The sequence below is a fragment of the Leucopleurus acutus genome (genome assembly GCF_964270905.1).
Source record: "Leucopleurus acutus genome assembly, chromosome: 6".
Lineage (NCBI taxonomy): Eukaryota > Metazoa > Chordata > Mammalia > Artiodactyla > Delphinidae > Leucopleurus > Leucopleurus acutus.
In genome coordinates this window covers 92,472,969-92,485,202 of record NC_139149.1, presented here as the reverse complement: position 1 = coordinate 92,485,202, position 12,234 = coordinate 92,472,969, and the positions used below count along the sequence as shown (strand labels likewise).

Genomic DNA, 12,234 nt, shown 5'->3' with positions numbered 1-12,234 from the left:
TATATTTAAAATAATATAATAATTCCATATATGTGTATATATATAACTATATATATATTTGTGTGTGTTGTTTTAAACATACCATTTTTTAAGTATATATCTCTGCCTGGTCCCTTTTACATTATCTTAAGCATGTATTTTTATTCCCAGGCTAATTCACCTAAATAAGATTGATCCCCATGCTCCAAATGAAATGCTCTATGGACGAATGGGCTACATCTGTGCTCTTCTCTTTGTGAATAAGAACTTTGGAGTGGAAAAGATTCCTCAAAGCCATATTCAGCAGGTACTGCGTTTTTGTGCTTTTTGGAGTCTTTTTAGGATCCCACCTACTATCTGCCTAAACTATTGGTTTTGTTTCCCTGGTTGGCACATCCCAGGTAGCTGGAAGGTAAGGTGTATCTTAACCTCTGAAGGTCAGGCATGATCAGAGAACCAGCAGCTTCACTTGGAGTGCTGTTGGAAACTGTATAGAGAGTGACTTGGACTAAGAAGTCCAGCTGCTCCATTTGAGAGTTTAGAGGCCATTCAGAGGAAAATACGGGCCAGATTTCACCTCCAAGGTGCAGGTGTTCCTCTTGTATCTGAAGGAGCTTTGCTTTCCTTTGACAGGTGAATTCTTGTGAGCTGTAGTAGAAAGAGTTCAAAATCTTCCAGACTCTCCCTCTTTTAGGCAGAATAATCCCATGTGCTTCTCTGAGTACAGAAGCAAACTGTGCCCGTCCATGGCCATCAGGTGGTGTCGAATTTGCCATGTTCTCCAGTACCTCTTAGCAAAAAGTTCCTTGGCGCCATTTTCATTCTTTCCTTATTTCGGTCAATTTCTCCCTGCAGATTTGTGAAACAGTCTTAACCTCTGGAGAAGACCTAGCTAGAAAGAGAAACTTCACAGGAAGGACTCCACTGTTGTATGAATGGTACCAAGAATATTACGTGGGGGCCGCTCATGGCCTGGCAGGAATTTATTACTACCTGATGCAGGTAAGAGGGGATGATGATGCAGCTAGAATGTGATTCCTGACTGTACTCTCTAGGGTGAGAAGACAGGTGCTCCAGCCCTATTTTTTCATTCTGCCAACCACTGCATCACTCTCCTGGTAATCACCTGGCCTAGGTAAACAGGGACAGTGCTTGTGAAAGTGCATTTAAAGTGTGTAAAAATAAAAGCCAGTGTGCTTTGAGATGATTGATTTGTAGGTGAGCACACTTGCCCACCTCACGCCGCTTGTGCAGACTAAAGTGTTTTGACCTATTCTTTTAGATGAAGTGCCTTCTGCTCTGCTCTCTCTCAGCAGATGCCTTGAATTAGTATTATTCCACACTATAAGGCACAACCCATTGAGACAAATTTCAGGAGTAAGAACAAAATCAGTAGAAAACAAAGGAGAATATGCTGCCTAAAGCTCAGTTAGAGAGCAAAACTAAGGAGCCTTTTCGGTGGATTTTGTGTAACTTACCTGAAAAATAGCTGAATATGCCATGCTCAACGGTTCTTCGGATCTAAAACTATTGGGGGACATCAGCCAAAGCCAAACAGACTAAGGGCAAATAGAGTTTACTGCATCAGGCATAACCCGGAAGGGGAGGTCAGAAGAGGGCTTCTCATGAGAGCATCATTTCCAGGGGCTTGTTTAACTCTCCTTAAGGAGAAATCGGCACTTTGTGTAAGAATAAGAATTCATGGTAAAAGAATATTGAATTTTTAATGATGGTAAAGGTGCCCCCCTCAACTTCCCAAAGTACAATGTGGCATAAAGAAAAGTGTTTCATTGATATGTTCTACAAGAGTGGTTGGATATAAATACCAATAGCTGGTTGAGTAGCTGGCTATAATAATGCAAAATCAACCTCAGACCTATCCTCTCCCTATAACTAAACAAGGACAACAAAGCTGAAAAACAGGGTTATTATTGCTTTTCAATGCAGAGTCACTGAATGTTAGTGGCAGTAGGAGACCAGCTCTTGTATTTATTCTGCACTTCTCAATTCAGAGTTTTATAATTAGGGGTTTCGACAATTCAGACTTAAATTCCTTTACTTTGCTGGCACACTCCCTTGTTGGCTCTCTATTTCCAGAAGTAAATATAGATTCTTGAAAGTTTTCGGGAAAGAAGAAAAACCTTGAAGTTTCAAGGTGAATTAGAATCACACATGTTAATGACTGGATGGCCTCATGACCTTTCTTTGAAGCAGATCATCAGGTGTCTTACCCTCTGCCTCCATGTGTTGGTTGTAGTAAGAAACCTGGAAACCCAAGTATTGAATTTTCCATTTGCACATAATTATCTATTTGAAATGATTTAAGTTTTAATCCTAAAAGTACATTCTGGTAGGTGCCTGTGTATCAACATAAAACATTATTTTTAGGCCATTTTGGATAACTTCTGCAAGTTTGAGGAGAATCCAGTCATTCAACTCTAGAGTTTTAAACTGAGCTTGAACAATATTCTTTGGGTAAAGTGAAATCTAAATGTGCCCTAAAGAACTTCGTTGCATGTTCGGTATCTGTGAGCGCCTTATGGTCGGTATCTCCTCGTTCCCTGCCGCCTCTGCCTGTGCTTCACAGCACTGCCTCCCTCTCATCCCAGGTGCTCGCCCCCTGCCTGGCAAAGACAAGACTGAATTTGTTGTTTAAAGTGTGAGGTGCATTGAATTAAGACCAGGACCAAAAGGAGAAACTAAAAATTGTATAAAAAATGAAGGCTCATATGCCATATGGCAGCGAGTCCTATAAATCCATACATTGTTGTATCAAAATAATCCTTCATAGGTATCAGTCCCAGATCTTTTGCAGAAAGGCTTAATCTAGAGTCACACCAATGCGGGATCTAGATCCCAGGTCTCCCAACTTGTTAGCATCCTCTCCTATTGGAAATATCACCTATCACTTCTCTAAATGCAAGTTGTGCCTGGTTTGTCTAATGCATCTCTTTGTGGTCTTTAAAGTGTATTTAAGGTATCAGAACCTAGGAAACTTCTCATACACTCACATTCTTAAGCATTGGCTTTGGAAAATTATTCATATGTATATAGATAACAATAAATATCGAAAAATAATACGTACATAAGGCTCCAAGTATTAACTGATAGCCTAATTTTAGTTTGGACCAATAGGTAAAAAAATTGGATGGAATCCAGAACCTCTTAATGACTTTCAGTTCATTTTGGTCATGTTCTCCTTCTTATTTAAAACTCATCCCTGAGCCTTAGGAAGGTCTGTTTGTTTCCGCAGAACTGATAATTCCCTTTCTTGTTTTTAGCCCAGCCTTCAAGTGAGCCATGGGAAGTTACATAGTTTGGTCAAGCCCAGTGTAGACTATGTCTGCCAGCTGAAATTCCCTTCCGGCAATTACCCTCCTTGTGTGGACGATACTCGGGATCTGCTAGTCCATTGGTGCCACGGTTCTCCTGGGGTAGTCTACATGCTTATTCAGGCCTATAAGGTACTGTGAATTTTCTCATTTTTAGAAATAAATTGGAAAACATAATATAAAATTCTATAATTTAAATTAGTTTTCTGTATAATTCTTGAACAATATATAGACAAACCATTTGTTGGACCTAAAATCACTTTGCTGTATGGATTATAATTCATTTTCACAGTATCCATCTGTACCACAGCACACATTATTTCATAGAACAGGGGACTGCTTCACGGACAGGTAGAGTAGCCAAGATTAGCATCAGTGGCAAAGCCAAGATAAATATCCCAGGAGCTCGATTAAAAATAGAAAGAATCTCCTTGGGCATTGCTGGTGGGATGCAAAATGGTAAAGCTACTGTAGAAAGCAGTTTGGCGGTTCCTCAAAAAATGAAACACAATTAACATATGATCCAGCAATTCCACTCCTAGGTATATATACCCAAAAGAAGTAGAAACAAGGTTTCAAACAGATACTTGTACAGCAGTGTTCCACAGCAGCATTATTCACAGTAGCCAGAAAGTAGAAACAATCCAAGTGTCCATCAGCAGATGAATGGATGGACAAAATATGGTGGATACATACAATGGAATATTATTTAGCCATAAAAAAGAATTAACTTCTGATCCATACTACAACATGCATGAACCTTGTAAACATTATGGCAAGCAAAGTAAGCCATATCCAAAAGGACAAATACTGTAGGATTCCACTTATATGATGTGATGGTTAACATGAGGTATCTAGAACAGGCAAATTCATAGAGAGTAGAATAAAAGTTACTAGGGGCTGGGAGGGTGAGAATTATTGCTTAATGGGTACGAAGTTTCTGTTTGGAATGTTGAAAAAATTTTGGCAATAGATAATGGTGATGGTTATACAACATTGGGAATGTAATTAATACCACTGAATGGTCCACGTTAAATGATTAAGATGGTAACTTTTATATCTGTATTTTACCATAATTTTAAAAATTCAAATATCACTTCTAAAAAGCATGCTATGACAGAGCCATAATCGAAGAAGAAAAGGTTTTTCTTTGAGGGGGAAAAAAATGGAAGTAAACCAAGATATCTATGTTCATTGGTGCCCGTTCTACAAATTACAAATCTATAGACTCTAAATAGGGACTGGCATCTCATGGTCTAAGTAAGCGTTTAGTATATCAGATTTTGCCTTCAGGAAGTTAAATATAATGCACAAACTTTTAAACTGTCTTATTCTACTTCTCTACTGCAATGAGATATTAAAAATGTCATCAGGAATTCCCAAGCGGTCCAGTGGTTGGGACTCCATCCTTCCACTCTAGGGGGCACAGGTTCCATCCCTGGTCAGGGAACTAAGATGCCACAAGCCATGCAGTGTGGCCAAAAATAATAATAATAATAATATTTTTAAACCTTTGATCAAGATATAGGAGGCCACAATAGATTGTTAAGATGTGTCTATTTTTCTGAAAAGTATAGTGTTTTATAATCAAATCAGTTTTTGTAATCAGTTTGATAAACAGTTTCTTCTCCAGTGTATAAAGAAACTTTCTAGTAGTGAAGGGTATCATTGTTACAGAAAAGACAGCGTTTATTCTTTGGAAATTGACTAACGATAACAGCAAGTTGCAAGTAAATAAGGCTACTTCACCAATAACACCCGCATACGCAAACATACATACATATAAAACTTACACCATGCAGACAAGGTCATGCCCAGTTATGTATTTAAAAACAAACAAAAAAAACTAGTGAATTCTTGTAATTTGTCCCCACCGATAAAACACATCTCTGTTTCTGTATTCCTACCCTTTCTTGCCGAGGCCCCTCCCTGTCTCCTCCCTTACCCCGTCTCCCTTTCTCTCCTATCAGGAAGGAAGGTCAGTGGAGGTTTCTTTTCTATCCCTTGTAATAAAACTATGTCCCTTGACTCTGCAGGTGTTCAAAGAGGAACGGTATCTCAATGATGCCTATCAGTGTGCTGATGTGATCTGGCACTATGGCTTGCTGAAGAAGGGGTACGGGCTGTGCCACGGCGCTGCAGGGAATGCCTACGCCTTCCTGTCGCTGTACAACCTCACGCAGGACGCGAAGTACCTGTACAGGGCCTGTAAGGTAGGAGTCAGAACCGCTGAACAGAAGGCACCTTTGCACAGGAGGCTGTAGAAGTGTCTCTAGTTAATCTGATTTAATTCATTTATTTTTTTACACCATAAGTCTATAGAACAAACACAGTTTAAGAAAAACCTTCAAAAGCTATTCAGTTGGTCATTTGTAGAGATGTGGGTGGACCTAGAGAGTGTCATACAGAGTGAAGTAAGTCAGAAAGAGAAAAGCAAATATCATATAATAACGCATACATGTGGAATCTAGAAAAATGGTACAGACGATCGTATTTGCAAGGCAGAAATAGAGACACAGACGTAGAGAACACATGTATGGGTACCAAGGGGGGAAGGGGGGGGGTGGGAGGAATTGGGAGACTGGAATTGACACATATACATTATTGATACTATGTATAAAATAGACAACTGATGGGAACATGCTGTATAGCACAGGGAACTCTACCTAATGCACTGTGGTAACCTAAATGGGAGGGAAGTCCAAAAGGGAGGGGATATCTGTATGTGTGTGGCTGATTCATTTTGTTGTGCAGTGGAGGCTAACACGACATTGTAAAGCAACCATACTCCAATAAAAATTTTTTAAAAAGGAAAAGAAAAGAAAATGAGAGAAGAGGGCATTGGTGGGGCAGTTCTATAAACAGGACTGCCTTAGTTGGTTATTTAGAACTTTGGACTACCCATGTGTCATTAAATGTTTTGCTGGGGAAGAAAAGAATTTTTAATCAAAACATAAAAATTTAAAAGGCTATTCAGTTGAATTAGCTTTTTTTTTTTTTTTTTTTTTTTAAAGGACATAAATCTACTCAGCAGCATTTGTGGTGGGGTTGGAAGAGTGCTGGGAGATGTAAGGTGGTTTTGTTCCTTTCTTTCTTCTCTGATAACCTTGGAGATGGCTCAGACAGCTCATTAAATTCCTCCCATGCTTCATTCGTACTCTCTTTTAGACCGTCCATTTCTCTGCATCAGCCCCTTTCTCTGCCTTGAAGATAGTTTTTGACTTTTCAGAGTAAATGTTAGAGACAATCTCTGTCAACTTTTAGGGGTCTCTAGAAGAAATCACTTCAGTAATTTAAGTTGGTCTCATTTTCAGTTCGCTGAATGGTGCTTAGATTATGGAGAACACGGATGCAGAACACCAGACACCCCCTTCTCCCTCTTTGAAGGTATTTTTCACACGTTACTTACTTGCCTTATAATATCAGCATCTGCTTCTCTGCTTAGTAATTAATGTATCTTAATTTGAGTTTTGTCAACAAATTAATTTCATAGTTATTTCTTAAACTGCTTCTTTATTTCCTAATACAGTAACTCAGTATTAAAAATCAGTTTTTTTATGGACCACCACGGACCCAACAGTAGTAGTTATTATGGTGACTACTGTTTATGGAGCCAGGCACATGCTGGGCATTTTGCAGATGTTATCATAAATCATCGCAGCAAAAATATACATTATTCCTCATGTCACAGATGAGGTTCCTGAGGCTCAGACAGGTAAATGGGGCCACGGTGAAGGAGCTCACATATGGTAAATGGCAGGGCCATGCCGTGAACTTGTCTGGCTCCGCTTTCCCTCCTGTCTTCCACCTGGGTAAAGAGGCTGAGCCTCTCACTCGTGATCTTGTCTAACAAGCTGCAACATATATAACCAGGTGCCCACTTCATTTAAATCATTTAAGTTAATATCATAATGTCGTTTATGCTACAAAATGAAGCCAGTCTATAATACATCATCATTTGGTGTAATAACTTGTGCCTCTTTCTTTTCCTTCAGGAATGGCTGGAACAATTTATTTCTTGGCTGACCTCCTAGTGCCCAAGAAAGCCAGGTTTCCTGCATTTGAACTGTAAGAGGAAAGTCCCCCCAGTGCAACTCACTGCATGAGCCTTTCTGTATATCATACCTGGGCTAAAGCAACAATAGAGTCAAACTGTGTACTTGATTTAGTTGATTTTTTTTTTTCAGAATATGTCTTTAATTCAGTTCCTTTTTTATTATTTACTTTTATTTTAAAATATCCAGGGAAATCTAAATTAACTTCAGTTTATCCTAAAGGGAGGACAGGTGATATATGTACAGTATTTTGAGGGCATATATGCATATATTTCAGAACTTGGAGGCAGTCGTATTCTTACTAAAGCTTATGAATATAACCGTCTGTTACAGTTCTAAAAATGTTTAAAAAAAACTAAATGTAGATAAATACATGCTTATCGCTGGATATTGACCTCCACCTCTTCCCTTTAGTATTTTTTTTTATGACAGTTTTATGACTTTGCTTTTCTCTAAGTGGTTGATTATGAAAGGGGACAAAAATATAACTATATGCTTCCAGGGCAAAAATTGCAAGAGTTGCCAACTGGGCTAGGGACCTAAACACCCTTTTTCAAATTCACAATGCTTATTTAAACTAGAGATAAACATACTTTCAAATTTGCCTCTTTTTGTTAGTAGAGCATCCAGGCTCTATAATCCAACATCTTTATCGAAAACTTCTGAAATGTGATGGTCATTATATGAAAATTCTGATTTGAAAGTTATTTCAAGATAAGCTAACAAAAAGTTTGTTTTCTCCAAATAAGCTAGTATGTTTTGGAACTACTTATGTATATTTGTTTCTTCTTTGGGATTAGTGTAAGATCGGGAAATGAGATTTCTGTGTGTAAATATATTATGACCTAGGATTTGAGTCCACCCTTTCTGACTGACCTTCTAAATTCTGATTTGTGTTTTACTTACTTTGCAATGACTACGCTTTATAAAGCGTTGGCTGCTTGGTACAAGCCATAAGATGTTTTCCTTCCTATCTATCTAGATGTTGATCTTTTCACTAAATAGTAGAGCATTCTACTTGTTTAAAAAGTGGGGGAGGGCTGCTATATTGCAAAATCGCTAAGCTTTCCATAGAAATGCTGGTTCCTGAGAAGGCATTATCCAGTGATTATTCTTAGAACAAATGGCTTTTGTCCCTTTGCATAGCCTAGGCTTTAACACTCATCCATTTCTGAGCCCTCAGGATCGGGTACTGATAAGGTAGGTGAGGAATCCCTGGTGCTTCAAATTCTGTACAAGTGTTTTGACTCATCAGCTCCCATTCCTCCTCCTTCCATTGCTGACTTTCCCAGGCTTGTTTTGTCTTTTCTATGTATTTTGACTGATTTTGAAACATTTTGCAGCTTTTAAGAAAACAGGCTCTAAGAATTTTTAATGTGGCTATTTCACAGCTTTCTCGGTCACAAAAACATGCTATTTTTATTGGAACTTTGAACCAAATCCCCACTGAGTATATGTTGGTTCCTGTGGATAGCAATCCCCTATTCTTTTCCATTTAGCACCAAAATAGCTAATATTATTGGCAATTGCCTGACCCTTTAAAGGCTACTGACAGTAGGATCTAAAACACGGCCCACTGCTCAGTTCCCAGGATTAGCTTATTCCTCTGTGACTCATGCTAGTCAGGGACAACCTTGTGCCTCTCAGATTTTGAAGTGTTGCTGGCAAGCTGTGTGCAAGCTGTGCCTTTCTCGTGAACATTTCACATGAACAGTGTCAGCATCCACAGGAAAGCTAACCTGCCTTTGGATGGGTGTCCAGCTTGAAAGAATAGACCCCGTTTGGTTTAAATGTCTTACTATACTGTACCTGCACTTTTAGCTACTATAGTTACTAACCAAGGGAAAAAGAACAAAACACTTTCTCTTAACCAGAGGAGACTGATCACAGTGCTTCAGCAAACATCTTAATTAATTTAACCCCAGGAAGACATCAAGGCAGGGAGAAGAACATTTGAATAAGATTCTTATTCCTATTTGGATCGCTGTTTAGCTACTGCCATCCCTTAACAAATTTATCAGTGCAAACACAATTCAGTTTTCATTGTTTACTTTAGCTTTGTAAGTTATTAAACTGGCAGGATTTTATATTTGTGCCATTGTTTGTTTTATTTATGTTTAAGAGCTCAGAATGTTTGATAGGATTTTAAACTCTGGGCAAAGGCTATAAAACTCAGACTTATACCCTAACACCATGGTAGAAACTGAAATTTTTACACTAGTTTCTTAGTTTTGAAAGGAAGAGGCATCATTTCAGTTCTATTTCTGTTCCATCATTTTTCCCTCAGATATTCTTCTTTTGTTAGAAAACAGAACAAGACGAAAAACTGCGCAAAATTGCTTCCCAGAAAACTCAGAAATATCTTTTATCTCCATGTAAAGACTAGGTAGTGAAACCTTAAAACCTTGTCAAGCAGTATTCATTTATCCTGTCATGTGTTTCTATGAACGTCACGATCAGTTATTTACATCAATCCTATTGGTCCCATCAAGAAGTCAGTCTTTAATCCTTAGAGTCGTTTGACCCTCTTTCATCTTTGATGTCACTTCCAATTATTTGGCATCAAAAGCCTTCACGGTAGGTAGAGTTTTAGGTAAAAGCGGCCGTTTTCTCTCTTATTACAACTTCCCCGCATAACTTGAGAGGTATACTTTGCTCATAAGTCCTCAGGTTAATTGGTGTCTAATCTTATAATGCCCTGCCTTCTCTTGACTGAGTTTGAAATACAAAACGTGAAGAGTAAACATTAATTCATCTACTCCTTTGGCTACTTGAACTCATCTATAATCCTTTGTTATCCATACTCAATTCTGACTTCACCGCTGCTCCCCCTAAATAGGTCAGAGCACCCCACTTCTGTATTGTTAAGCTGTAGAAGAACTGTTTCTCTCCTACAGGTACAAAACAAAGTAGGATATTCAGGGATCCTACGCCAATGTTATACTGCCATTTATTGGAAAGGGCTGGAATTGTATGTATTTCTGTGTTCCGTAAAGAATTTGACTTAACTGCTTCTCAATAAAATTTTATTAGGACCATATATTGTCATGTGCTTCTTGTTTGCTTTGGTTTAAACTTAAGAAATATATTTCTTCAGTGGCTTTTTCTTTATGCGCTCATTCCCTAGGGTTTGTCCCTGACTTTTTCTTCTTTGTTGGGTCAAACAAGATTTGAAGTACTTCATGAAGGTAAAAATTTATTAGAGGAAAATATTTAAAAATCTGATCATTATAGAATTAGGAAGAATCTACTAGGCTTCAAGCAAAGCAGTATATCAACCAGCTCATACATATGAGAATCCACTCTGAGGTTAGTAACTAAAGGTCTCATTCTAGAAATCGATTTCCCTGCTGACCAGTTCTGAAAGGAACTTTGACTAGAGGGGGAGATTAAATGGGGCATAATTATAAAGTGTATGTGCAGATGTTGGAAAGGAGTTCTGCTGAATCACCTGGCATGACTGTACTACTTCTTTTCATGACACAGCTATTCAGTGTCACTTAGCACACCAAAATTTGCCAAATTATAAAATACTTGTTTCCATCCCCATATTACATTTTGTCCCCTGGTACATATGATTAAAATGCCTTTCATTCCCCTTGTCAGTGGTTTGAATGACTCACAACACTAAGGATAAATGCACAGTTAATTTTATTTTGCTCCTTTGAGTAAAGGTATAGATGATGGCATCACATCTTTAGATGTGGGCAAGGGGGTGTGGAGAGGACAGCGCTTTGTAGAGGCCACCCAGAAACTCCAAAGTGATGCTTGGAGCAATCTCCCTAACTCTCCACAAGATGACATTTCAATTGGTAAGGACAGCTAGCGCTGTTCTCAGGTTTACCATTCCCCGGCTCATCTTCTACCAGAAGAAAAATGACAAGCACTTAAAGTTGCATCACAGTTGTAACCTCATGAGCAAACAAAACTTGAAGAAGTAATTCATCTCCTGCGCCTTACCTATAGTAGTTTATTTTTTCCTAAACTTTGCATTAGAAAAGGCCTTTGCCTCCCTGCTTCTCATACTCTCTGAATAGAATAATAATTGTTGTGTCATTTCTTCTTTCCCAAGACAGTTCCCACTGTGGATTCAGTGTCATTATAAAGCCTCATGTATTCTCTACTCTTATAAGCATCATTTAAAGTGAGAAAAATCTACAAGTCAGTCCCCTGATAATTTGCTTTCGCATTGTGTTTCCCATTCAAATTCGCCCTCTTACTTCTGGAGCTGAGGGTCAATTAACAAGGCAAGAGAACACTGGGCTTTTTTTTACAGTGGAGAGCATGTTGGCTTCATTGGTCCCATTATGTAAGCTTTCCAAACACTATTTTCTAGAAGCCGTGTGCTAGTGCATCCTCTGGGACTTACTTGACAGTTCTGTGAGTAATGAAAGCAAGCAGCAAACACAGTCAGCCAAGAGGTGAAATAACGAGGACAGATGAATGGATGGTAGCAGGACTGCTGCTGATAGCCAACCAGTTTGATTTCACATTTCTACATTATGTTAACTCTTCATCCACATGCAAATTACAACCATGGTGACGTTACATCTGCAGCTAACGTTCTGTAAGGCACTTAGTCATTGTGCAGGGAAAGGCAGGACTCTTGATAAATCAGTTTATAAAGTAGTGTCACAGTTACCTAACAGTTACCTAATTTCTCTTCTCTAATGGAGCTGGGATATGGAGAAAGGTATTTGTAACCGGAAAAACCCTGATATGGCTCACGGTGAAAGTTGATGGTTAATATTGATTGTTCTCTGAGGATATGGCATTCAGGAATTAACATCACCCCCTTGCTGGTATTATAATCCGAAGTGCTGGCACTGTTTATATGCTGCAGACATGCCATTTTATTTAATAATGCC

The 12,234-nt window shown here is 38.6% G+C and overlaps 1 protein-coding gene across 1 annotated transcript in view; it reads left to right on the top strand.

The window, feature by feature from the left end:
• LANCL1 (LanC like glutathione S-transferase 1) overlaps positions 1-10,344 on the top strand; it is a 44,311-nt gene extending 33,967 nt beyond the window's left edge. The window contains exons 5-10 of the mRNA XM_082841376.1: positions 151-286; positions 835-981; positions 3,261-3,443; positions 5,348-5,524; positions 6,626-6,698; positions 7,307-10,344. Of these exons, the coding sequence (XP_082697502.1) occupies positions 151-286; positions 835-981; positions 3,261-3,443; positions 5,348-5,524; positions 6,626-6,698; positions 7,307-7,383 (793 nt within the window). The 3' untranslated portion in view covers positions 7,384-10,344. The remainder of the gene's footprint in view (positions 1-150; positions 287-834; positions 982-3,260; positions 3,444-5,347; positions 5,525-6,625; positions 6,699-7,306) is intronic.
• Positions 10,345-12,234: the final 1,890 nt, after the last annotated feature.